At 42.3% G+C, this 12,456-nt stretch overlaps 1 protein-coding gene across 1 annotated transcript in view; it reads right to left on the bottom strand.

Annotated features, from left to right (window-relative positions):
* The window catches only part of csmd3b (CUB and Sushi multiple domains 3b), a 2,128,577-nt gene that overhangs the window by 2,027,791 nt on the left and 88,330 nt on the right, over positions 1–12,456 (bottom strand). Inside the window, exon 2 of the mRNA XM_078541225.1 lies at positions 2,931–3,204. Within this exon, the coding sequence (XP_078397351.1) occupies positions 2,931–3,204 (274 nt within the window). The remainder of the gene's footprint in view (positions 1–2,930; positions 3,205–12,456) is intronic.

The following is a 12,456-nucleotide window of genomic DNA, read 5'->3' as shown; positions in this document are numbered from 1 at the left end:
GCAGGAAATGTTTAAAATGGAGAAGATTCTGGCCAGTGTCATACCAAGTGTGCACCATTGAATGTCAGTCATTGACACATACTCTTCAATACTTTGGAAGATATCTTCCTTTCTTCTGCATATTGAATTTCTTGAGCAACATCATCATTTTTAAAATTGGTTTATCAGGTACAGAGAGGGGTAACTATACATCTGCATTCAAATTCAAGTGATTAAAAAATGCACCATTTCACTGTCTGAAACATTTAATTTCAGTAACTTAATTAACTTGATCCTAGTGTTTTAAAACTAATTTAGGTGTTTTTCCACAAAGAGAAAAATTAAGCTCAGCAAGTTTGGTGAAATCTATTTATTAACTTTTTAACTAGTTCATTGAACCATTTAGCATTTCACCCTATTTTTCTCTTGTTGCACCTCAGTAACATTTAATCAGTTCTATACCACTCAACATAAAGCACATCAAAGATTCATTATTGTGATATGCAAAAGTAAGGAATACAATAGAAAATAAGTAAAAGGGAAAAGACTATTGTCCAAAACTTACCCACATAAAATTATTGTGCTGTTTTAACAGATATAAGTTGTTTAATTTTAATGTTTTGTTAAAATAGCAAAGTGATACCATATAACTATGATGCATTCACAGCTATTATTACAAAGTGCAATTTCTAGGCTGCATCAATTAATACAATTATTTTTGTGCATCTGATTTTATCAAAAATTATTAGAAATCATAAGCCTTTAAGTTTTACCAGTATCTAATAATTAAAACAAATTAGTCATTTTCTATTTAACAATTTTTTTGCGTAATAATTACTGTGTAAAATAATTAATTGCATTTAAAACTTAACCCACTGCTTTCACTCAATAATTCACTCAATTTAAAAACAATCATTTTTTATGAATCAACAAATTCTTTACTCCAGTCAATGAAGATTCTTTTTTTAAAATTCAGCTCACCAAGTAGAGGGATGTTTGTCCTATGGAATGGAATACTTCCCACTCCATCTTAGGTGCAGAGGAAAGCTGTTTCTACTTCACCTCACTAAGGTGTTTTAACCTCCAACTCAGCAGAGGAAGCACTACTAGACCAGTGTAATATATTTTTCCCCAATTTCTCACACCAGCCATTCTGTGACCTCTTAGGGCAGAATTTTCTGCCTGTCGGGCAGGCGGGCCCAACCCAATCTCTGGTGGGTGGGTAGCCGATCCCCGCCGGAGAAATGGACCCCACCGCCATTTTACGTGGGCAGTCCAATTAAGGCCCATCCAGCGTGACGTCCGCCGGGAAGCACTATGCGCTTCCTGTGCAGGCAGAGGGGGGATTCCCCAAAAGCAAGAGCGTGCTCTTTCGCGCAAGCGCATGAAAGAACACACATCTCCCTGAGGCTAAGTGCTGCCTCAGGGAGATCGCTGACAGTTTTAAAAACGTTAAAAATAGAGAAAAAAAAAATCCTTAACATGACCCCCTCATGTGACAATGTCACACGAGATGGGACATGTTCATAAATTACACTAAAACTTCATTAAACTTTTTAAATCCTTACATGAAACCTCATCCCGCCGGTGGTTGAGGTTTCATGTTTTTTATATTGCCCACCGGGGCTCCTGGCCTGCCCACCAGCCTTAAGGTTGGACGGGCAGGTCCTTTAATTGTTTCAATGATCCTCAGTTGGCCATTGACAGGTCAGTGGGCCCGCAGCTGATTTTGCTGTGGGCCCGCCTTCCTGAAAATTTAAATGGGGCAGGATGATGTCGGGGGTTCCGCCCAACGTCATCCCGCATCATTTTATGCGTCGGCGAGCGGGCCCCGCCCCCTGCTTGCTGACGGCAAAATTCAGCCTTTAGAGTGAGATAACCGACTGGTGTCATATTAGAGACAGTTTTTAGCTATAGGTCCATGGTCACTAAGAAATGAATTAAGACTGCCCAAACTCAATTTACAGAAGACCTTTACTGCCAACACACAGAAACAGCTTTCATTCCATCAGTTTAAAGTTAAACCCAAGTCCTAGAGTTTGAAGGCTATTGCCTAATGCACTGATCACTTAGGTTCTAACAATAAATTGACTTTTTCATCTGAATTTAGCAATTTCAACAAATCATTTTGAGGGAAATCTGCAATTTGACTAGAAAATTGCTTTTTTCACACTTTGTGAAACTTATCTTAAACACTTATTAAAATTAAAATTCTGCTACTATCCAGTGTTTCAAAGTACAATTACAACTACTGTAGCACCATTTGAGTCTAGACTTCATTTTAATCAAATGGAAATGTTTAATGCTGTTTAATTACAACAACGTTTTTTACAACTTGTGCACTGATTGAATCTGTTACATGATCAAATGTAGCAAAAGCACTTGCTTTAAAATGTGGAGTCATTAGAACTTTGTTTTATTGCCATATACAAGACTAATCCTCTCAGTACTTCAAATAGTCTGACCAACGAATTATGGAATGTTCCCATAGGAAAATGATATGAACAAGGGTAACAAATAAATCTGATGGTCTACAGCATCTTCTATATTGAAAGTGAAAACCAAGTAATCTTGAAGCTGCCATATGAGATTAATGTAAAAATATACTTAAATCACAATATGGATGATTCATTCTCTTTTCTGTAATGATCTATTTACAAGTGAATATGCCTAACATAAAATTAAGTTCAGAACTGATTATTATTTCACATTCTAACTCATTAGTATAAAGAATATTATCAAAGTTATAGCTGAATATATGTAATATGAGTCTAATTCCCGACATAGGGGAAAATCTTGTTAAGCTATTAAAATTTGCTAAATATGTTCTACAAGAAAAAAAATCCAATGAAACTGCAGCAAAGCTCCTAACATAGAATCACAAAAACAGATCAAATTCTAAAGCATGAAGTTCTGTGGTCACTTTACAATCCTTGCAAAATAATACTTACCTTGTCCTAAAGTTTGCAGGATGAGGCTGCCCATCATACAATGCTAGATAATCATACTCTTCCTCCAGAGCAAAGGATTGGAACACAATCTGTATTCTGTTGCGTTCTTCTGCTACAATGATCCATGTACAGTTTGCACCATTTGGATAGCCATATGGGAAGCCAGGGCTTTCTATTGTGCCATTTAATCCTTGTAATGTCCCTCCACAAGTATAAATAAATCCTGTAACGAAAAGGTGACAAGAAAGAGAATTTAGATCAACAATATTGCAGACTAAAAAAAAATTCAAATATAAATTAGTTTATCTTAAGATGCAACAACCTGTGATGGTTTTCCCCCTAGGCAGCTTAAACCTAAACTATTCAAAATTATGTAATATACTCATGACTTACAAGATACCATTCAGATTTTCGTCATAACATAATTGAATATCTCACTCTTCTTAAAATCACTGATTCTTGATGTACAACCTAAACAGGAATGTCACATTTGGATAAAATGCATTGGGGGATATTTTATGAGTTAAGACTCCCAGCACAAAGCTTTGCATGGCTGCAGCACATATAATGAATATGAGCATGGAAGTTAAGCTAGATACCCTTGTATACTTCTTCCATTCATAAAATCACAAACCTATTATTTTTGTCAGATAGTGATGGAACTGTTGTGAATTTCAAACATTTTCTTCTTTTATTTCAGCGACAATGTTATTTTGATATGGGATGAGTTGGATGGTCCCTACTTTCTTATTCCTTCATGTTCTTAGATTGAAATTTTAAAATGGAATAAAAGGGAAAATAAACCTACAATTTCACCTCAGTTGAGGTCAATGAACCACACAAGCTTTGCCTCTGAGGTGATTTATTTTAGTTCATTGCTTTTTTTACTCCAAATTTTAAAAACAATCTTAGGAGATCCCCTTTTGCTTAGATTTCTCTTGAGAGACCATTATGTTGCAATGCCACTATAAGCTACCATAATAACAACCTGTCAACTTCACATTTGATGCTTTTCTCTCAATGAGAATATAATTGTCCCCAGCTCATCACCTTCTCACAGCACAGGTAGGGCTATAACACAGCAGCGCATGAATCACTCTTGTACCCAGTACGCCTTGGTAACACAGGCTGTGCTCTATCATACTATATCACTGATCATTCTGTTCTCATATATTTCTGCTTGATGCAGAGTAAATAAGAGGCACAAGGGCAAGTTTTGTAAAATGAAGTTCTCGCTTGACCAAAAAACAATTGGAGAGTTGGGCATGGAGAACAGCACAATTCATAGAGCACCTGGTTTTATGACCATTAAAATTAATGACTGGAATCTGGAACTTCACAAATCAAGCATTCTGACCTGCACACCCCCAACATAAGCACATCCTCACAAAATTTACCTGCAGTTAGAGCCGTGATAACATGATTTTTAAATGCTAAAGATTTTAAGCCCAAGTATGCTTTTGTTCTGAGTCCAACAACTTTCCAAGTACATTAATTTGAATGCATGCTAGACTTAATCCCTCTAACTTCATCATGAATGCAACTGAAGGTGGAACTCTTCAGTTTTTCAGCAATTCTGCCGAGGTAGAAAGGAAATAGGACAATCCTTTGCTAATGAATGTTCAGGCAAAGAATGCAGTGGTTCGGAAAAGTTAAATAAATGTTGAAAGAACATGACCTTAAAGTTCAATTCAATTAATTCTGAAACCGTGACTGTTCAGATATCAAATGTAATCTTCTCTCTAAATGAACTTGACAAGTAATCACACAGTAGACTGGGTCACAGTAATAATCACCTTACATTTAGTCTCGTCAGCTGTAATAGGTGCAGAGACGTAATATTTTTCAGTTCAGGTGGTTACTAAACAATAAGCGGGGTTTTCTGGATTTAGTCCCTGCCAAAATGGTGATAAGATTTGCAGTTGGGAGCCTGTTTTACTCATTAGCTAATCACCTGTTATGTATTTACGTTTCAATTTTGTTTTCTGTTGCAATAGCCAGATCTGGTAAAGGTACTTACATCCTTGCATTGTATGACACCTGCACCCAGTACCTGGACCATTCCGAAACCTGATAATCATTGATTCCTCTATAACTTTGTGTTACTGCAGAATGTCCCATTTATGCCATTAAGGCTGATGGAAAGGATTGTTTCCTCAGGAATTTTTCTAAGGCAACAATCAGTTGATCCAACAGGGTTTCCCTTTCCAAGAACCAAACTCCGATTAGAACCAGTACCTGGTCCATGAGGCATCTTAGCACAACCCAACAATTTAAAAACTAGTACCAATCAAGGGGTCACATCAATGAAATGATGTTATCCATGTTACATTCTTCCTGGAATGACCATCTGTTCTCTGAAATTTATCAAAGCATCTCCACGGTTCACAAACGTTTAATGACAACTTAAATTTAGATTGTGTCTTTAACGTAATGAAATGCCCCAAGGCACTTCACAGGAGCATTCTCAAATGAAGTATTACACCAAGCCGCAGAAGAAGGTATTAGGTTAGATGACCAAAAGTTTGGTCAAAGACATAGGTTTTACAGAGGGGCTTATGAAGTAAAGCGAGATAGAAAGGCAGCAAGGTGCAAGGAGGGTATTCCAGTGCTTGGGGTCCAGACAACTGAAGGCACCAATGGTGGAACAGTTAAAATTGGGGATGAACCCCTCCACCTGACTGTCAGGGCTGGTTCAATAGTGCATGTAGTCACTGGCCCTCTTGAGCAGGGCAGTGGTGACCTCCTTGATACAACGATGGGCTGCTGGCATTGGGTGTCCACCAACCCCATGGGTTTCATTTTATCCTGTAGCATGGCACAGGATCAATGACGGCCTCTCTGGAGAGGCTTAGCCTGTACTGACACTATCACTCAGACATCCGCCGATAATTTAGTCATGTACCGTAGACTCTCTCCGGGAGATAGGCCCTTCTTTGCAAAGGAGGCTGTTGGTGTGCCTCTTGCACACTTCTCCAGCCTGCTCACCTGGAGGCTGGCCTTCTTATTGCTCTTTACATTCTTGCTGTGCTCCCACCAGTGCCTGGACCTTCCTCCCTCTGAGCAATTGCCCCTTCTCCTTGGGGTGGAGGGTGGGGTACGTGGGGCACAAAGACTGGATGGGTAAGCCTCGTAGCATGTGGGCTGTCTCCTAGTCATGTGTGTTCTGTCCAGCTGACCTACTGCTACACCTTTCCCAGGCTAGTTCCTTGGGAGTAAGGGCCACTGCCCATCTGTGACACCAGCAGTACGTCCCCTCGATGCTAACAACTTTACCCCACTTGTGCCGAGATATGGCAATGCCCTCAAATTAACACCCTCCCTTCCACCACACCTTGACTCTGGATTGTGGGCTGGCAGATACAGTACTGAATTCTTATCTCCTAGCCACCTCCTTTAGCCAGGCAGGCCTCTGAAGCCCCGTGATTCCTGGGCACCACTGATAAAATTAGAAATGTGCCACAAAATTTGAATTAATTGGCCTTTTTAAACACCTTAACTGATGATCTGCCACAACAAGTCCACCATCCATGGTTACTGCCTCTGGAAAAATCCGGAAGCTATATCATGATGTTGGACTTCTGAACAAGCATAGTCCATAAGACCATAAGACCATACGACATAGGAGCAGAAATTAGGCCATTCGGCCCATTGAGTCAGGTCCGCCATTCAATCATGGCTGATAAGTTTCTCAACCCCATCCTCCCGCCTTTTCTCCGTGACCTTTGATCCCCTTACCAATCAAGAACCTATCTATCTCGGTCTTAAATACACTCAATGACCTGGCCTCCACATCCTTCTGTGGCAATGAAGTCCATAGATTCACCACTCTCTGGCTAAAGAAGTTTCTCCTCATCTTTGTTCTAAAAGGTCTTCCCTTTACTCTGAGGCTGTGCCCTCGGGTCCTAGTCTCTCCTACTAATGGAAACATCTTCGCCACATCCACTCTATCCAGGCCTTTCAGTATTCTGTAAGTTTCAATCAGATCCCCCCCTCATCCTTCTAAACTCCATCGAGTATAGACCCAGAGTCCTCAAATGTTCCTCATATGTTAAGCCTTTCATTCCTGGGATTGTTCTCGTGAACCTCCTCTGGACCCTCTCCAGGGCCAGAACATCCTTCCTGAGGTATGGGGCCCAAAATTGCTCACAATATTCTAAATGTGGTCTGACCAGAGCCTTATAAAGCTGCAGCAGCACATCCCTGCTTTTATATTCTAGTCCTCTCGAAATAAATGCCAACTTTGCATTTGCCTTCCTAACTACCAACTCAACCTGCAAGTTAACCTTAAGAGAATCCTGGACTAGGACTCCCAAGTCCCTTTGCACTCCAGATTTCTGAATTCTCTCCCCATTTAGAAAATAGTCTGTGCCTGTATTCTTACTACCAAAGTGCATGACTTCACACTTCCCCACGTTATATTCCATCTGCCACTTCTTTGCCCATTCTCCTAACCTGCCCAAATCCTTCTGCAGCCTCCCCGCCTCCTCAATACTACCTGTCCCTCCACTTATCTTTATATCATCTGCAAACTTAGCAAGGATGCCCTCAGTTCCTTCATCTAGATCATTAATGTATAAAGTGAAAAGTTGTGGTCCCAACACTGACCCCTGCGGAACTCCACTAGTCACCGGCTGCCATCCTGAGAAGGACCCCCTTATCCCCACTCTCTGCCTCCTGCCAGACAGCCAATCTTCTATCCATGCTAGTATCTTGCCTCTAACATCATGGGCTCTTATCTTACTGAGCAGCCTCCTGTGTGGCACCTTGTCAAAGGCCTTCTGGAAGTCCAAGTAGATAACATCTATTGGCTCTCCTTTGTCTAACCTACTCGTTACCTCCTCAAAGAATCCCCCACCGCCCGCAACTACCTCCCCCCCTCCCCTCTGGTCCCTGTCCCTATTACCCACCCCCCAACCCTGCCCACTTCCAAACTTGCTCCAATTGGCCCAGTTAAATTCCAGCAATTGAGTCCACTTGTGACAGCAGCAAATTTACCTTCTGTAGAAGCCAACTCCTAAAATGATTCCAGTATCCTCTGATAAACTAACTTGGCAGAGGTGTGACAACCAGGAGATAATATCAGAGAAGAATACAAGATACACAGCATACTGGAATAGATAGATAGAACTAGAACAGGGAATAGGAAGTTAAAAGGATGAAAGTAGAAAGGAATAAAGTTTAAATCAGTGTTACTGTGCTTGTACATGACTGCGCAGAGTATGGTAAATAAGATTGGTGAATTACAGGTGCAGATTATAACAGAGACCTGGCTCACAGAATGGCAGGACTGGGTGCTGGTGGAAGAGAATGTCCTGGTGGGGTCAATGACAGAATCCATTTGACTACAGCTAAAAACAAAAAAGGTGCAATTATATTGCTCAGTGTAGACTATAGACCACCAACTAGCTGGACGTATATAGAAGAACAAACGTGCAAGGAAATTACAGAGAGGTGGAAATATTATAGAGTAGTTATAATGGGGGACTTTAATTACCTTAATATAGACTGGGAAAGTAGTAGTGTAAAGGGAAGAGAGGGGAAAGAGTTCCTAGAGTGTGTTCAGGAAGCTTTTCTACAGCAGCATGTTTCCAGTCCAGTGAGGAAAGAGGCACTACAAGGCCTGTTTCTTGGGAAAGATTTGGGACAAGTGGATCAAGTGTCAATAGGAGAACATTTTGGAGATAGTGATCATTGTATCATAAGGTTTAGGTTGACTATGGAAAAAGACAAAGAACAATCCAGAGTAAGAATAATTAACTGATGGAAAGTCAACTTCAATAGGGTAAGAACAGATCTGGGCCAAATAAATTGAAGTCAAAGGTTGGCAGGAAAAACAATAGCTGAACAATGGGCTACTTTCAAAGAAGAGATAGTTTGGTTACAGTTAAGGTATATTCCTTTGAAAGGGAAAGGTAGGGTAAACAAATCCAAAGCTCCTTGGATGGCAGAAGAGATAGAAATTAAGATACAGAAGAAAAAGTGCACTTATGACAGATGTCAGGTGGAAAATACAACGGAGAACCAGGCTGAATACAGGAGGTCCAGAGGGGAAACGAGAAAGCGAATAAGAGAAGCAGAGGGGAAGCATGAACATAGACTGGCAGCCAGCATAAAAGGGAATCACAAAGTTTTCTATAGTCATATAAATAGTAAAAGATTGGTAAGAGGAGGAGTAGGGTCGATTAGGGACCAAAGAGGGAATTTATGCATGGAAGCAGAGGCTCTAGCTGAGGTGAGAAATGGATACTTTGCATCTGTCTTTACCAAGGAAGAAGATGCTACCCAGGCCATGATGAAAGAGGAGGTAATTCAGATATTTGAAAGGTTTAAAATTGATAAGAAGGTGACATTGGATAGGCTGCCTGTACTTAAAGTTGATGAGGCACTGGGAATGGATGAGATGCATCCAAGAATACTGAGGGAAGTGAGAGTGGAAATTGAAGAGGCACTGGCCATAATTTTTTCCATCTTCTGTAGACTCAGGGGCGGTGCCAGGGGATTGGAGAATTGCAAACATTACACCCTTGTTCAAAAAAGGATGTAAGGATGAGCCAAGCAACTCCAGGCCAGTCAGTTTAAATTTGGTGGTGCAGAAACTTCTAGAAACAATAATTCAGAACAAAATTAATAGTAACATGTACAAAGACAGGTTAATTAAGGGAAGCTAATTAATAGGCTGAAGGCAGGATTGCCACCCCTCAGGGAAACAAAGCCCTGCCTCATTGAGCTATGGATGATGGTGAGGTGAGCTGTGATGGATTGGAACTTTGCTAAATGCTTTTGCGGTCAGCAGGGGGTGGGGGTGGGGATGGGGTTTATGAGGCCCTGGGCGAGGGCAACATGGGGAGGAAGATTACAACGTGGGTACCCACTGATTGGCCCATCGAGCCAGGTAAGAAGCAACCCCCTTTACCCACCTACCACCAGCCAGCATAGACCCTGTAAACCTGGCGTGGGCACTTCCTGCCACCAGTTAAATGCCGAAGGCAGTGGGATAAGGCACTTAAGTGGGTATTAATTGCCTCAATTGGTCCACTAGCAGGTGGACTGCCCAATGCCATGCCTGTTGCTGGTATAATTGCAGTGAGGGCATGGGTGGTCAGGTAGGCTATCCACTAGATAGCCTCCCCCACCCCTGCCTTCAAACTCGTCATCGGCAGAGCATTAAATCCAGACCAAAGTTTCTCTTTTCCTCAGCATTGCAACACTTGCCATTGTTATTATACGGCTCATTGGTTCTGTACATAGTGTATACTGGGTGAATGAGCATGGATGGAGCATGGGACACGGACAAGGACAGGTTGTGAGGTAAGAGGATGTGAGTGGTGTGGTCTAGAAGGCCTAACCACTTTTAATACAATTGAAGATGTTAGTGGGAGCATGTGGACACCTGGGCTGTGAGGGTGGGGGGGGGGGGGAGCGTGGGTGCGTAGGGGGAGATTGAATTAAGAGTTACGCTCAGCAATTTGGAGATACTATTTTTAAAGATTAGCTCCATAAAGAATATTACATTTAAACAGTGATTTGAGACATACAAAATGCACTTGGGGATGGCTAACAAGGCAAGGGATTACACTATGAATGGTAGGACCCTGGAAATTACTGAAGATCAGAGGGACCTTGTTGTGCATATCCACAGATCCCTGAAGGTAGCAGGGCAGGTAGATGAGGTGGTTAAGAAGACATATGGGATACTTGCTTTTATTAGCTGAGGCATAGAATACAAGAGCAGGGAGGTTATGCTGGAACTGTATAAAACGCAGGTTAGGCCACAACTGGAGTACTGCGAGCAGTTCTGGTTACCACTTTATAGGAAGGACGTGATTGCACTGGAGAGGGTGCAGAGGAGATTTACCGGGATGCTGCCTGGGCTGGAGGGTCTGAGCTATGAGGAAATATTGGATAGGCTGGGGTTGTTTTCCTTGGAGCAGTGAAGGTTGAGAGGAGACCCGATAGAGGTGTATAAGATTATGAGGGACATAGATAGGATGGAGAGGAAGGCACTTTTGCCACTAGTAGAGGGGTCAATAACCAGGGGGTGGGGGGAGATAGATTTAAGATAAGAGGTAGAAGGCTAAGAGGGGAGTTGAGAAATTTCTTCACCCAAAGGGTGGTGGGAGTCTGGAACTCACTGCCTGAAAGGATAGTAGAGGCAGAAACTCTCGTAAGTTTTAAGGAGTATTTAGATATTCACTTGCATTGCCACAGCTTCCAGGGCTATGGGCCAAGCGCTGGAAAATGGGATTAGTGTAGTCAGATCTTTGTTGACCAGCGTGGACATGATGGGCCAAATAGCCTCCTTTACAGCCTAGCTGTAAACGTCTATGAGTCTATCAAATGATATTTCAATAAGCAACATATTATACCAGGGATCACTGGGGGCAAAATTGGATAGCCCCTGAAAATGAGCACGAGTAACCCCTGCCTGCACGTTCCAGCGCAGGCAAGCTTCTGCATGTTCATTTAGATGATTGCAGCATGCAACCAGTATTGAACACACTGCTGAGTGATTGCACACCTGAACAGGGGGCCCAAAAGCATGAGAGGCTGCCATGAGTTCAAGCTAGCCAGCACTACTTAAAGCAAGCCTGCAGTTCTTAAAGAGGAGGTGCATTCTGACTGGAGCCGATGCTCAAAGTCATTTCTAAATGTGAACTTAACTTGGGAAAGACATTGGAATGGCACAGCATGACAGAGAGTGGAGTCTTAGGTTCCCCACTGCAGTACTGGAAGCCTTGGTGCAGGATATGGACAGGAAAAGAGCAGCCTTTATCCACGGGAGATCAGGAGCCCTACCTGCTGGACACTGTGTAGGCAGTGGAATCAGTTTTATTTTTTTATTACTCATTCAAGGGATGTGGGCTTCACTGGCTGGGCCAGCATTTATTGCCCATCCCTAGTTGCCCTTGAGAAGGTGGTGGTGAGCTGCCTCTTGAACTGCTGCAGTCCATGTGGTGTAGGTACACCCACAGTGCTGTTCGGAGGGGAGTTCCAGGATTTTGACGTAGCGACAGTGAAGGAACAGCGATATATTTCCAAGTCAGGATAGTGAGTGGCTTGGAGGGGAACTTTCAGGTGGTGGTATTTCGATCTATCTGCAGCCCTGTAGTGGTTGTGGGTTTCAAAGGTGCTGTGGAAGGAGCCTTGGTGCATTCCTGCAGTGCAACTTGTAGATGGTACATTCTGTTTGTGTGGCATAAATGTTACTTGCCACTTGTCAGTCCAAGCCTGGATATTGTACAGGTCTTGCTGCATTTGGACTTGTACTGCTTCAGTGTCTGAGGAGTTGTGAATGGTGCTGAACATTGTGCAATCATCAGTGAACATCCCCACTTCTGACCTTATGCTGGAACAAAGGTCATTGATGAAGCAGCTGAAAATGGTTGGGCCGAGGACACTACCTTGAGGAACTCCTGCAGTGATGTCCTGGAGCTGAGATGACTGACCTCTAACAACCACGGCCATCTTCCTTCGTGCTAGGTATGACTCTAACCAGTGGAGAGTTTTCTCCTGATTCCCATTG

This window comes from Cetorhinus maximus, chromosome 4 (genome assembly GCF_964194155.1).
Source record: "Cetorhinus maximus chromosome 4, sCetMax3.hap1.1, whole genome shotgun sequence".
In the NCBI taxonomy this organism is placed as follows: domain Eukaryota; kingdom Metazoa; phylum Chordata; class Chondrichthyes; order Lamniformes; family Cetorhinidae; genus Cetorhinus; species Cetorhinus maximus.
This window is presented reverse-complemented; position numbering and strand designations above follow the sequence as displayed.